The sequence below is a fragment of the Poecile atricapillus genome, chromosome 6, assembly GCF_030490865.1.
Source record: "Poecile atricapillus isolate bPoeAtr1 chromosome 6, bPoeAtr1.hap1, whole genome shotgun sequence".
Lineage (NCBI taxonomy): Eukaryota > Metazoa > Chordata > Aves > Passeriformes > Paridae > Poecile > Poecile atricapillus.
The window spans coordinates 5,613,515-5,628,154 of record NC_081254.1 but is presented as its reverse complement, the minus strand read 5'-3'; the positions used below and the strand labels follow the sequence as shown (position 1 = coordinate 5,628,154).

The following is a 14,640-nucleotide window of genomic DNA, read 5'->3' as shown; positions in this document are numbered from 1 at the left end:
GATGACGTCACAGGACACTGCCCTCAGGCGGGCGGGGCCGATGGAGGATTTTTGGGGAGCAGGGAAGGCGCAGGGAGAGAGCGGATTTTGGGGGGAGAGGACGCCAGGGCAGCCCCGGACCCTGCTCTCGGAGGGGGTTAGGAAGGGAAGGATTAACCCCTTCAGGAATTCTCTCTCCTCCTTATCGAGTTTCCTGCCTTTGAAACAGCTCCTGGCTGCGGGGACTCTGCCCTGAAGGAGACGCTAAAGGGGGATGAGGCGGCTCGGGGCTGTTTCACATTCAGTCGCACCAGGGATGGCGGGAAGAACCTTCATCCAAACGAGAGAATTCAGGTGACACATCCCTGGAGGCTGGCCGTGGGGAGCAGGCAGGAGAGAGGGAAGAACGGCTGCTTGCAGGAAGGGTCAAACCTGCACTCCCACCTTGGTCTGTGGGGTGTGTGTGACGTGTGTGACCCACACCCAAACCATCCCGAAGGAGCAGGCTGTGCCTGGGAAATGAGGGAGGAGAGGAAGATGACTGTAGCTGGAGTGATCAGGATCAATATTCCTGTATGAACCACAGAATTCTACAATGGTTTGGGTGGGAAGGGACCTTAAAGCCCATCCAGTCCCACCCTTGCCATGGGCAGGGACACCTTCCACTATCCCAGGCTGCTCCAAGCCCCATCCAACCTGGCCTTGGACACTTCCAGGGATCCAGGGGCAGCCACAGCTTCTCTGGGCACCCTGTGCCAGGGCATCCCCACCCTCCCAGGGAACAATTCCTTCCCAATATCCCATCTATCCCTGCCCTCTGGCAGTTTGAAACCATTTCCCCTTTTGTCCTGGCACTTGAGGCCCTTGTCAATATTCCCTCCCCATGTTTCTTGTCACCTCCTCAGGCACTGGAAGGCCACAATTAGGTCACCCTGGAGTTTCTTTCCAGGCTGAACAATCCCAATTCTCCCAGCTTTTCCTCACAACAGGACTGCTCCATCCCTCTGCTCATCTTGGTGGCTTCCTCTGGACTCTCCCCAGCAGTTCCATGTCCTGTGCAGGAAGGAGTGATTTATCCCCTTCGTCTTTCCAGTTCTGTAAAGTCATGGAGTTTTCCCTGCCCCCCCCCCTTCCAAAACACCCCATCTTCAGTGCCTCAGCCCCAGCCTTGGGGGAGGATCTGGAGCAATGGAGAGACAGAGCCAGGCTGCTGTGAGCAACATCTTTACATGATATTTTACAGAGGACAGCACCCGGCAAACAACGCCTGTCAGCCCCTTCCCGGTACAATTCCCCACGGAGAGGGCTCTCCATGTGGGAAATCAATTAGGGAGCTCCTGCAGCAGGATGCTGGTGCAAGGCAGGAAGGGCAGGAGAGCCAGTTACTCCACTACTTTTAGCTTCCCTCCTGCAGCAGGTGCAGCATGGAGCTTTTGACTGGCTGAAATCTTGGTTCTGGGATCCAGGAAATGCAGGAATTGCCCGGCTTTTCCGAGGAGCAGTCTGAGAATCAAAATAACCCCCGTGCCACTTTTTCATAGCATTAAATAAAGGTGATTTGGGGTCCAGCTCTGGAGCAGGGCACATCACACTGCAGAGGTGGTGGCAATAAAAGTCCTTTCCTTATTCCTGAGAGAGAGGAATATTAAGGAGAGCCAGCAGCAAGCAAATACAACAGGCGTGGATTTCTAACTTGGATTGACAAAACCCTCCTGTTACAGACAGCCTGGGCTCTCCAGAGCCTGGTGCCACCCTGCTGTGCCCATGGGCTGTGCCAGGGGATGGGGGTGCTCCTTCCCAGCCCCTCTACTGCTGCTTGGGAGCTGTGAAGTCCCACGCTGTCTCCTGGGCACACTTCCACATGGCCCTCATCAGCCGTGTGAAGCCCATGTCCTTGGGCTTCTCCAGGCCTCGCATCAGGCGCTGCTTCATGATGGCAACAAACTCCTTGTTGCTCAGCTCGCCATTCCCTGAAAAAAAGAGGAGAAATAATCAGAGACCCACCACCAATCTCCTTGAAATGTAAGTAACTTTAAAGGGCAGCAGCCATGAGAGTCCTTTCCTGCAGAAACTGAGACCACGTTTGGCTCCCACCTCCCAAAATAACCTGCTCAGCAAGGGTTCCTGAGCCACAGATTTTAAATCCCAACCCTATGGATGCCTGCAGGAGGCAGAAAAGCAAAATGCAAACCAAATGTCCGTGTCCTCCCAGGAAACACTTTAAGTGGTTTAGGAAATTATGGGTGCAGAATTTTTTCTAATGAAGTAGAAGGGAAGATTTGTTGATCTCATGAATGAGGTTATGGAGAATGCAGCCACTAAGCAGCAAAATTCCAGCAAACTATCAAGGGGTGAGCAAAATTCCCTCCAGTGCTGCAGGTTTTTAATGTCTGTAAACACTGATGGAATGAAAACAACAAAATAATAACAATAATAATAATCAGAGGTCTGTGCTGTCTTTTCTACTTAGTTTCTTCCTTGGGGGACTCCTCGGGCAAACAGAGTCTTTCCCCCTGAGGATTTGCTATCAAAATATTTAGGAGATTCTCCTCTGAGAGAAGGCAAACAGTGAACATTTGGATCCATTTCAGCTCACTTGAATCTCCAGCTGATCATCTGGTGTGAAGTTTGTATCAGAACAGTGGTACTGAAGCACAGAGGAAAATAAAACAGGAGGTGAGACCTTAGAAAGGTGCAAAGGAGTGGGTGGGGCTGAAACCAAGAGGGACAAGAAAGAATAAAATAATTAAACACACTTTTTTAATGTTCATATTTATGCACCAGTGCTGCCACTCAGAGCTGCCAGATGCTGGTGACTGTGCTGGAGAAGCAGGGTGCCAGCCAGGACTCTGATTTTGGCTTGGCTGTTTTGGGCAAATGCAGAATTTCCTTTTTTCCAAGCTGGAATTGCTGTCACCTGGCAAAGACTCCAGTAATTCCTGTTAAATCAAGCCAGGAGTGCTTCAATGTGACAACAATCACCCCGGGGCACTCACACTCTCTGCAAAGCCACCAGCTTCCCAGCAGGGCACAGAGCTGCTATTAATTCATTAAAAATTAAGCTGACATTTGTCTAGGACTTTGGAGATAAAGCCCCAGACCGGCTCCTTTCCAACACTGCAGCACAGCAGTTCATTTTGTTAAACAAACTGCAGTTGTGTGGGGGCAAAAAAGGAGCAAAGTGTGCACATCAAACCCTCCCGTCCGTGCTCCCACATCTCACAGGGTGGGGACCATTGGATACCCTTCCCACAAAGGCAGGGGGATCACCACAGATCCACAGACAAAGAGCATGGCAAGAAAAGCCCTTTTCCTGCCCTGGATTTCCTGCCCTGGATTTCCTGCCCTGGATTTCCTGCCCTGGATTTCCTGCCCTGGATTGACTCTCCCGGCCTGGCTGAGGTCGGGGTGGTCGCTCACCGTCGCAGTCGAAGAGCGCGAACACCACATCGCACACGTGGTCCGAGAGCTCCACCTTGGCCACTGTCCTGGCCACCTGCTGCATGGTCACTGCAACACAGGGAGGGCACAGGGTCACACAGGGGTCAGGATGTGCCAGCCACAGCAGGACACTCCTGCTCCTCTGCAGAAAACGGCATTTGTGTCTTCAGAGAGGCTGGGAATAAGCTTGATCAATGAGGCAGCTCCTTCTGACAGCATTCCAAGGATGATATTCTATCAGACAACAATCCCAGCAGGCTGGGAATTCCAAAAACTGCTTTTCCTGTTGCAACCCAGTAATTGCAGAACGAACCCACCCCCCCTTCCCACAGGGAGAAGACCAGATTAACCTTGCAAAAATATAAAGAGTTGTAAGGAAGTATTTCCCTTTTCTCCCCAGATTGGCAGCAGAGAACCAAGCAGGAATTTTATTCCCACCTTTAGAAAAGGGCAATCCATGGAGCTATCAATCTGGAAGGGTTAGGCAGTTGATTTTGCTGCACAAATGGGAAAAACAAAGCCCCCTGGCTAGGCTGGTGTGAGTGTATTTGAAGTTAAATTGCTTCCCTAGAAAGCCTGACCCAAGGAAATGCTATTCACAGCAACTGGGATCAATGTTTAGCTTTGGAGGAAGGGCAGAGAGGGAAGTGGTGCATCCCAAAACCAGACTGAAACCACAAACAGCTTCTGCTTTCCTCCACAGCATCTTTATGGGTTTCTGCACGCCCAGTCCTTCAGTAATTTTGGAGAGTTACATGTGTCAGAAAGGAAAAATTAATCATCCAATGTATACTGTAACTGGATTAATTACAAACTGCATAAAATATTTCTAATAGGATTTTTTTTTTAATGGATGTTTACACTATTGATACCTTCCACCCCATTTCTGCTCCCCTGAGTGAAATCTGGGGTTTTCTGAGAGGAATTCACAGCCACCTTCAGGTCCTTTTCCCCATAAAACGTCTCCTTCTACTAAATAATGCAGGAGAAAATTGAAATGACACAATGTACATAATGTAAAATACATAAAATCTCAAGTAGGACCCTGCTTTTCCCACACAATTATTCTTTTTGAGTGAAATTCCTTTTCTCCATGAGTGATGAGTCAGCAGTTATTACTCTGTATTTCCTCAGACAGCAACACCAAATTTCATTTCATTTGTTGCAAATGTAAAACTTCTCTCCAGGTGCTTCACCTTGATGCCATCCCTCCCCTCCTGGTGCCTTAGGTACCCTATGGCTGTAGCCTGACATGTTAAAAAAAAGTTAGAGTAATTTTATACATCACAGAATTCCAGAATGGTTTGAGTTTGAAGGGGCATTAAGGATCACATCACTCCAACCCCTTGCCATGGGCAGGGACACCTTCCACTGTCCCAGGCTGCTCCAAGCCTCATCCAACCTGGCCTTGGGCACTTCCAGGGATCCAGGGGCAGCCACAGCTTCTCTGGGCACCCTGTGCCATGGCCTGCCCACCCTCCCAGGGAACAATTTCTCCCTAACACCAAATCAAAATCTCCCCTTTAAGTTTGTAACCATTGCCCCTTGTCCCAATTCCTTCAATCATTAAAGTCAGGTTTTTCTGCTGAGATTTTACCTGTTCCTTCCATCTCTGCAGGGAGTCTCCTGATCCCTCTCCTCCTGTTTATTTTTTACTGCCACAGTTTTCCCAGCTGGAACTTGTACTCATGGCCACCAGTTCCTGCTTCCTCTCTCATTAATCCAACTGCACAAGTGTCAGCTCCATCCCATCGTTCTTGCTTGATGCCAAAATGACTTCACATGACTGTGCTGTGCTTGGTTAGGGCTGTGCTGGTTTTTAAGGAATCAAAAGGAAGAGGGAAAGCATCTCTACTTTCCTCTTCCACACACATGCTCCAGACCACAAGGTAGCTCAGGGAGGCAAATAAAATTTAAACCTGCTGGAGTTTCTTAACCACTTCACAAAATGAAATAGGTGCTGTCTGGGGAACATCTCTTAAAACAAAGCCTGTCCAGGTTTGGGACTCTGGAATAAAAATTCTCCTGGATTTCATACCATCAGAAATGAGTTCTACATTTCTGTCTTGAAAAGCTTCTAAAATTTCATGCATTGGTATGCCCCACTGATTCTTTTAATGAGCCATCTGAGTTATTTTATGCAAGTTTAGTGTCTGACACAGTTATCCTTTTTTTCCACTCTGATTCCCAGAACTGCACCATGAGCAATGCCGCACCGAGCGTCTGCAAACGGGGCTTCGCTCCAGGCGAGAGCCTCGCCAGATGGCAAACTTCACTTTTTCCTTCCAACTTGAGATTAATCACACATGTGGCCAAAAGAATGGACAGCTGGGCTGCTGCCTTTGTTTTCCAAATGGCACTCGGGGTGATGGGAGCAGAGCTCCCTGCCCTGGGCCATTCCAGGATGGAAAGGCAGGACACGCGTGTTTTGGTCTCCCAGGAATCAGTCTCACGTTGATGCACACGTTTCATGTCAAGGCTCCCAGCTGGAAATGTTGGATGCTATCACTGGCAGCATAGCTACCAAAATCCATTGAACTTTTTACAAATCATTTGCATGAGTACGTGCCGGAACACCCATCCAGGAAAGAGCTGGATAAGCCTTATGCAATCCTGTAGGCACAGCACATTTTCCTTTGTCTCCTCAAACCATGAGGCTGCAGCCCTGCAGCTGAGCAGAAGCTGTTTTGACATCAAAGGAGCATAACAGAAAGTCACAGAGATCGGAGGAAAAAAAGCAGAGGTCCCAGACCAAAGGCAGTGCCAACCCCCTGTTTGTGCAATATCTACAGCCAGAAATATGGAAAGAAAGGAGATTCCTTGGAGACATCCCAAACCTGACTGCAGGTGGCCCAGGGTGAGTGGCTGCAGGAGATCCTGTTGGATATGAGGGTCTCCAGAGACCCAAGTCCTCCCCTCCCAACTACCAGCACTGCCATTATTCCAGAGAAGCAATCTGAGCTGTGCTTCCAGGGGGGGCAACTTCTTCCATCCATCTCCAAGGCAAAGGAAAGCAAGCAGCAATTCCATGACTGCATTCCAGCTCACCTCTGCCTCCTTCCTAACTCCCTGTCGACTCTGCAGCCGTTTCAAGAAGCATCATTCAAAAAAAATGATTTTCCATGAACCTCTCTGGGGCTCCAGCCCTGCTCCAAGCCACGGATCAGCAGTGGGCTCAGCTGCCTCCCCGTGCTTTGGCCCATCCATGCCTTGCCCTAAACCCCAAAGGAGTTATCCCGTGGCTTTCCACCAGCAGAAACCTGGCTGCACACAGTGCCAGAAAAAGTGCAATTCACACCCTCCTAAAAGGGGAATAAGCACCAAATTCAGCTCCTGTCCTGCTTCCAGCTGTGAGCCCAGGCTGGGAAAGTCTTCTAAGGAATGTTTGTGATTTAGGAGAATGACAGCTATTATGTTGCTGGGAAAATGAAAGATGGGCTAATAAATAATCTGGGTGTTTTTAAATGGGTCATTAAAATACAGGTTTATGATCCTTTTTAGAAGAAGAAGTGACTTAAATTCAGCACAGAAAACAGCCTGTCAAGCTCTGGCTGTTTGGTACCAGCCATTTTTTTCCCCTCTGAAATTTTAAACAACCCTTCTAAAATCGTAATAACGTTTGCTGCTTTGTTAGCAGCAAATTATTACACATACTAACCTCTTCCTAGTCCCCATCCCAGTGGAATTTTTACATTTGTTAGTTTGTACCCAGCAACCTTGTGAAAGCTTCACTTTTGGGAGGGCACACTCTATTTATGGTTTACTTGACTTAAATCTGATTCCTGCCCAAGGAAGGTTCCCTTGCTCCAGCTGGGGCAAACACCCCCAGCTCAGTGGCTGCAGCAGCTCATTAATGGCACGTAATTAAACGGCAATCACACTGATTTACCAACTGCACACAGACCTAAATTCTGCAAAAATGTGTATTCCACAACATGATAAATGCTAATTTCCTGTGGGCACTGAGTAAATTTGATTTGCTGGGCTATTACCTCCTCTGGGATGCTGGAGGAAGGGCTCAGAGCAGCAGCAGCAGCAGCACACCCAGACTAGGCATTTTACTTTTAAATGAAAGAAAATCCTGTCAGGTTCTCTTAAGTCTTAAGGTAATGATGATCTAAACCAAAGAGTACAGATGATTTCCTCCAGAAAAATTTAAGATGAGACGGGCTGCTGACACACACAAGCAGAGATGTGACACGTTTGTTTCCCTCCGTAATTCCACTGCCCCAAAACCTATTAATGCCCTAATATTTCCCCACAACAGCAGCAGTTTGAATAGCTGACTTCCAAAATGTTTAATTCTGCAGCTGCCTAAATAAATCAGCTTTAACTTTGTAGCAAACAAGAGTTTCCACTTAGCCTAAAAATCTTTTAATGAGTTTGCCATCTTTTTTTTTATATTCTCAGTCTGTTTAAAAAAATAAAATCCCCTCTTAAAAAAAACTAAAGACAAAAGCACACACTTGTGAGAGATCCTGGCAGCAGAGTGGGACTTTGGTTTGAAATATATTTTGGGGTTTTTTGAAAAATATATTTATTTTTTTTTCCATCAGTGTGTCAGATCTAAGAACAGACCAGCTCAGAAAAGGAAACATGATGAGAAGGAGGAGGATATGGATTGGTCTGATCAATAAACCACATTATTACCAAGGTCCCCAGGAAACACCAGCTCTGAGCTTTATTCAGCCCACTCCTCTGGACTGTGGGTTATCTGAAACAGAATCTTGGACAGACTTTAATGCTCAGTCTGGGGCTCAGTGGTGTTCCATTGCTCCCCCCTCTTTCCCTCCAGCACTCCCTGAGGGGAGCTCTGAAGATGTTTGCCACTGCTTGGATTTCCAGGCAGAAATGCAGCATCCAGCCCTTATTTCTAGGCAAAGTCTATGATTTTTGAGCAAAGCTGAAACAAAATAAGGGTTATGCAGTTCCCACCACCAGCCCCACTGCTGCTGTGCCTCTGCCATGTGGATCAGAGACCCACAGAAGATAACTCTGCAAGAATTTTTTTACACTCATTTTTGAAGTCCTTTGACAAAAAAGGTCAATACAGAAGATGGGGATGAAGAAGAAACACCGGTGTCCCTGGGATCTGGAGCCTGTGGCACACTCCTTAGGTCACACAGCAGAATGGTCCTTCTGCAGGTACCACCATGAAATCACTGCTTCCTCATCCATTCAGGCTACACATGTCAGCCCTTTTTTATCCCTGTATCTAAAACTGTGGAAGTATAAAACCTGAAATCCCTCTTTATCCATGGATGTAGCGAGCTAAGCACCTCATTACAGGGAGGAATTGCAATTTGGGTACATTTTTAACCTGTCAGCCTGGGCTTGTCTGATACCTTCCTAACTCCAAAGACACGGAATGAGTTGTGCTCCCTCAGGCTTTCAGCACCTGAACATCCCCCAGGTTTTAATACCTTTATCAAGAGAAGCTCCAGCCATGTGGTAGAAGCTCAAAGCTGTGTCCACGTCATTTATATTCTTCAGAAAAGTGAAGAAGTTCTCCACCTCCTCAAATGTCAGCCCCTAGGACAGAGAAAAGACACTCATGTGGAGATGGGAAAAGGAGATCACGGACACTGCCTGGAAATGACACAGTGACTCATTGGCCTGAAGCTGTAGCCAGAAGGAAATTCATCTGCACACTCCAAAAACTCAACCTTAGCACTTGAGGATGTGGGTTGTGACCTGTACTTCTGTTCCCCTCCTGCTTCCTTCCCAGTCCCACAATGGGAAGGGACTGAAAACCATCTCCCAGGTGAGCAGACACACCACAAGCCTGTAGTTGAGATGCAGGAGACCACTGCAAACAGGTGAACTGATAATTTTTTTTGAAGCCTGCACACTTGCAGTGATAATATCAAACAGTCTGTGCACTGTAAGGTCCCTCACAAGGGATTCAGGGACCCCTGGGGGCACCCATATCTTACCCAGTGTGGCAGAAGATGACACTAAAGCACAGAAGTGTCCCAGTCTGCTTTGCTGCTGGAGGCAGGATCCCTGTCTGCTCCACTTACCTGGGCCAGAAGAGCATGTGCTCGGTGAGAGCCGACAGCCACGCTTTGGGATAGGCATGGAAAAACATCCTGAGCTCCCCAGAAGAAGTGGTGCCGATGAGCACAGCTCTGGGAACCCCACCTGGTTACACTACACCTGATTTTATCACCCTGTTCAGCTCCAGCACAACCACAGCAGTGCTGGGACAAGAGCTGGAGCCTCCAACTCCTCCAGCAGAGCCACAGCACAGAGCCAAGGGAGGAGGTGAATCATCACCACGGTAATAAACACTCAGACTCCCTCTCTGCGAGACATAAATCAGCTTGTCAGGAGTTCAGGTTCAGGCTCCTCCTATCCTGCCTGGCACAACAGATTGATAGAGCAAGATATTAAAAATCCTAACTGCGTAACAGCACAGTTCTGTGATCTGGATGTGTTCAGCATGTACTGTCAAATATAAATTTTCACAATCTGCTGTAACTCTGCTCAAGCAACTTCTAATCAGGGAAGAAGCCACCAATCCTTTGAAAGAAAATTTTTAAATCTTTCCATACAGACATTTGCAGCTTGTTCTTATCTTTGCTGTGAGTATGTGGCACTGCATTGATGATCTACGTGTGCACTGGCACATGCAACAGCAGCTCTGTCAGCCCTGGATTCATGGATCTGGGCCAAAAAGGATGAGATGGCAAAATGGGAGAGCACACGTGGACAACAGAGCTGACTGAAGAGAGAAATCCCTGGTGACTCTGCAGGGAGCTATCCTTGAATGTTTGCCTGCTCCTCTTCCTGAAAGGAACACTAGGATGTACAGCAGAATTAAATCAAATATTGTCCTAGGAAAAAAAATAATCCAATTAATCAGGTACTCCTGCAGGAAGCACTGCAAAGATCCCTCTGTTTTGTACAACGGTTCTACAATAGAAAATATCTTTGCAATTATCATGATGCCTCCCTGCCTGGGAGCAGGGCACTGAGAGTGTGGAAAAGCCTGGAGAACCACGAGGTGTGTGGCCATTTCCAGGCCAGCAGAAGACATTGTGCTGTCTTCTTCAGCAGAAGATGAATTGTCAGCATCTGCCTGCTCTGTGTGGGACATCTGAGGTTTGTAGTGCTCTAAGCAAAGAGCCACAGACCTCGTATTTTCCTGGGATTCCCAAAATGGCAGATGCCCAAGCAGCACTGCTGTCTTTGCAAAATGGACTCTTGTTTGGAATGCTGGAATGGTTTGGGTGGGAAGGGACCTCAAAGCCCATCTCATTCCACCCCCTGCCATGGGCAGGGACACCTTCCACTATCCCAGGTTGCTCCCAGCCCCATCCAACCTGGCCTTTGTGGTCCTTTCACCAGTTGAAAAAACAAACTCAGTGACACACATGTATGACACACATGCATCCTACAAATTGTAGCTTTCATGTGGACAAAACCACTGAATGTCTGTAGCAAAATACCATCAGTGTTATGAAAATTAATATTTTTTTGAGGAACCCTATAGGTGAGGATGGCATCAGCATTAACTCTGTTCCAGCTACCAAAATAAAGTAAAAATCAGAGACTGGCACAGCCTCAGGCAAGTCAACAGATGAATGATCACCCATTTCAAGGCATTTGTAGCTCCAGCTGTCGATTCACAATCAGATGAATCCCTTCATCATCCAAGTAATCCTCACAAAACATAAGCAGGGAGACTCCAGAAGCACTTACCTGCTTGTAACACAACAGCTCCAATATCTCCTGCAAAAATTAGGGCTTTTCACTTGGGAACCCAGGTTCAGCCAGGAATTCCACCTTGCTGCCACCCCCTGCTATCTCCACAGAAAAATACCTCAGCCAGCCCCCAAAGCACATGTAGATGACATGAATCACTAGTTTCTAAAGAGACAGCTTGGTTTTCTAGCAGTTAGGGGGGCAAAAACCAAATAATACCTTGCTTGTGAGTATTGCTGATGACTCAGGCTCCTCTTACGAAGAGAAAATCAGCTGTGTAAGTACAACTTGGGGAGGACACTCATGTTAGACAAAACAGAATGTGGCAGCTCTGCTGAATAAGCAAAGTACACCTATATGCAGGGTAAGATTGGATCTTTCCTCAAGAAAAATAAAAATAATGAAAGCAGATTGGCAGTTAATAGAAGCAAACTTATCACTCCCAAAAGCAGGAATGCAGAATAACAGTGTCGGAAAACAGCTAAAGATTAGATTAAACTCAGAGTTTTGTTGTTTTGGAGGCTGCCAGGGTTGCCTTGTGCACTCAAGGTAATTGCATCAGACAAGGAAGACAAGGTTTGGCAGATTCCATAAGAAAGCTCTCTCAAAAGAACTGTACTTCCAGGGGAAAGCCTTGCTGGGTGAGTTTGGGACAGTTTCTGGGCATTTTATCCTCACCAGTGTAAGGAATTGTGAATTTTTCACCAATTCTATTCCTTGCAAATGGAATTTTTTTTTTGTCCTATTGCCCATTTCCTCTCCTTGAAAGTCCTTGGAAAAAAGGAAGATAAAGATTTGCTCCGAATCTGGCTGGCTGTAAATAGAAAGACAATCTGGTTGATTTGGGGATGAGGAGTAAGGTAAGAACAAGAAGTTCTTCCTTTGGCACAGATGTCAGGGTCTTGGCTTACACACAAAAGGAAGAAAACATCTGTTGTAGGAAACCTTCCAAAATAAATTCCTTTGCCTCTTTTCTCACACATCAAGCTACTGTTCAGTAATATCTATACACACATACATATAAATAAATGTATATATAAACCCAAAAATTACAGAGAAAGAATCAACCATTTGCAAACTTCAAAACCAGAGCTGATCTTTTCTATTAGATACACATTGTATTTAAGCACTTTTTCCTGGAGAAATCAAATTATTTCTGTTAATGTAGGAACCCCATTAAGGAACAAAAAAACAAATGAGCAGAACCTGGTCAAAACTTGTGTTTTATAACACACTTGGCACCTCAACCAGTTAAGAAATAAACTTCGGTTCTGATGTCAGAAGAAAGCAGCTCTAAAACAGCCAGCCAAAGATTTTCCATCCATTCTCACTCTGATGAATTGTTTGTTTATATTCCAGTTAATAAAAGAACATTCTGGCTTAATAAAAGAACATTCATTATAGGAGCAGATGTAAAATTCTAGTTTCTCAGCCCATACTTGCCTTACCTGATAAAGCACATCTTGTGGTATGGATATCTTATTCCAAGGTCTCTCACTGAATTAATGAGTGTAGGGTCTGCAAACTCACTCCTCTGTAAATTGTGAGTAATTTTTCCCAGAAGTTAATAACTAAATAATAACCTGCCTGGTCACAGCAGCTAATGAATCCAAGGTCGAGCCAGGAACTGGGAGCACGGCTTCAGTGTTTGTTCTGGCTCCAGACCCAGGGTGCCATTCAGCAAATTGAATTTTTAGAATTACAGCATCTCTTTTCATAAGGCATGAACCTACAGCCTGCACTGGCCACCAACCCCTGCATTCCCAGCTCTTCCCTCTCTCCACCACGGCTTAACACGGAGTGGATGCTTTTCCGAAGAAAACTGGGACTGACTTAACTCATCTCCCAGCCCAGCCTGGGGCTGAGAAATTTTCCCAAATTTTCCAAGAACATCACTGACCTCTCCATCCTGGAAGTGCTTCTTGAGCTGTTTGAGCATGACAGTGAGCTTCTTGGACTGCACCCCGCTGTATGCCAGCAGCATGCTCCCGAACTGCCGCTCCGTGATCCGCCCATCCACCGGGTCGTGCCGCTCAAACTGCAAGGCAAAGGCAAACAGGGAGATGAAAATGAGGAGCAGCAGAAAGCTCCACCTGAGGTATGAAGCATAAAAAAGGCACCATAAAAGTTAATATTGCAGGAAACACTGGTGAAGAAGTCCTGATGTGTTTCAGTGTCTGCTTTCCCCAGGACTGTCTCTCCACATTCTCCCCATGTGCGATTCCATGGACAGGTCTTAGGAGAAGCCCTTGTATCTCACCCTCCCAATTTTATCCCACAGGACTGGGCTAAGGAGTGGTTCCATGGTTGCTCTAAACAGGGACAGTGGTTAATAAACCAATGAGAAGTCTTGCAAAGGTCTTCTCATCTTACTCTTCCCTGCTCCAAGGCCTGTACCAGTATCCCAGCAAGGGAAAGTTCAGGGATGTCTCCAGACTTCACCTTCTCCAAGTTCTCCTCATCCTCAGACCCTTCCAGTCCCTGACTCTTACAAATGCTGTGTGAAGCCCCTGCAGAACTTCTCAAAAGCCCTTGTGCAGAGGAAGTTTTTCTCCACTAATCTATCTCTCCTGCAGTAGTTTGTCTCCTGGCTTCCACTGCAGGCAAGGAGGGAAGAGCCATTCCCCAGCTTGGGGAGGTGCTGGGTGGGAGCAGGTCTTTGCTCACTGAATAATGGGGATTTCATCCTTTCCTTTTCCTCCACCTCTGTGAATCTACAAGCATCAACATTAGACTTCATCCAGCTTTGCAGACCTCAGCATTCAGGATCCCTTATTTGGGATATATCCCTTCAAATTTACCAGGAAACACAAGACCGACACTCCTGATCACAAGTCAGAAGATGACATTTAACAACAAAATTAATTTTTAAACTCATGGGGAACAACTTGGTACCAGTGATTGACATTCTGCTGCCTGCTGAGTTGACCATTCCTGCCTCAGCTGCTCTTCAGTGCTAATGAATTTTTAATTATCACCATATCAACCAGATTTTAGTTGATTTTTCCAGTGGGAAACCAAGGGATTCCTGATAAGTGAAGCAGCAAGGCTGGAGGGATTTGTATGGGTGACTCTGGCAGGAGGCAGATCCCAAATGGAGAAATTCTGCTCTTCAACCCCCCTGTGTTTTCACCTGAGTGGCCCACACAGTTCTGGGGGAAAAATGGTGATTTTTACTGTCATCTGATACAGGCTTTGGAGATCACTCATGATGCAAAACATGGGCCTCTCCCATTCTCCTATGCTGGGGGAAAAGAGAGAGAAAACTCATCTTTTGGGAATGTTCCTCATTAAAAAGCAAAAGTAGTAATTTCTGCCATGCCTGAAGAATGCCAAGAAAATGCCCCTGGGACACAAAAATTTGCCGTCAGTGCTGCCTCAGAAGCAGCCCTGATGCTTTTTTCTGCTGTAATATTCCTAATTTCATCCCCAGAGACACCAACCAGCACTTTTCTACCAACAGCCTTAAAGTACCCCAAGTTTTAGCAGAGCTTTAGGTAGCATCTTTAA

At 46.7% G+C, this 14,640-nt stretch overlaps 1 protein-coding gene across 4 annotated transcripts in view; it reads right to left on the bottom strand.

The window, feature by feature from the left end:
* Window positions 1–1,187: 1,187 nt before the first annotated feature.
* Window positions 1,188–14,640, bottom strand: part of MICU1 (mitochondrial calcium uptake 1) — an 84,465-nt gene continuing 71,012 nt past the window's right edge. For all 4 annotated transcript variants that reach the window (XM_058841302.1, XM_058841304.1, XM_058841303.1 and 1 more), the window contains 4 exons: window positions 13,031–13,168; window positions 8,844–8,952; window positions 3,400–3,489; window positions 1,188–1,949 (listed from right to left, as the gene is read on the bottom strand). In XM_058841302.1, the coding sequence (XP_058697285.1) occupies window positions 1,786–1,949; window positions 3,400–3,489; window positions 8,844–8,952; window positions 13,031–13,168 (501 nt within the window). In that variant the 3' untranslated portion in view covers window positions 1,188–1,785. The remainder of the gene's footprint in view (window positions 1,950–3,399; window positions 3,490–8,843; window positions 8,953–13,030; window positions 13,169–14,640) is intronic.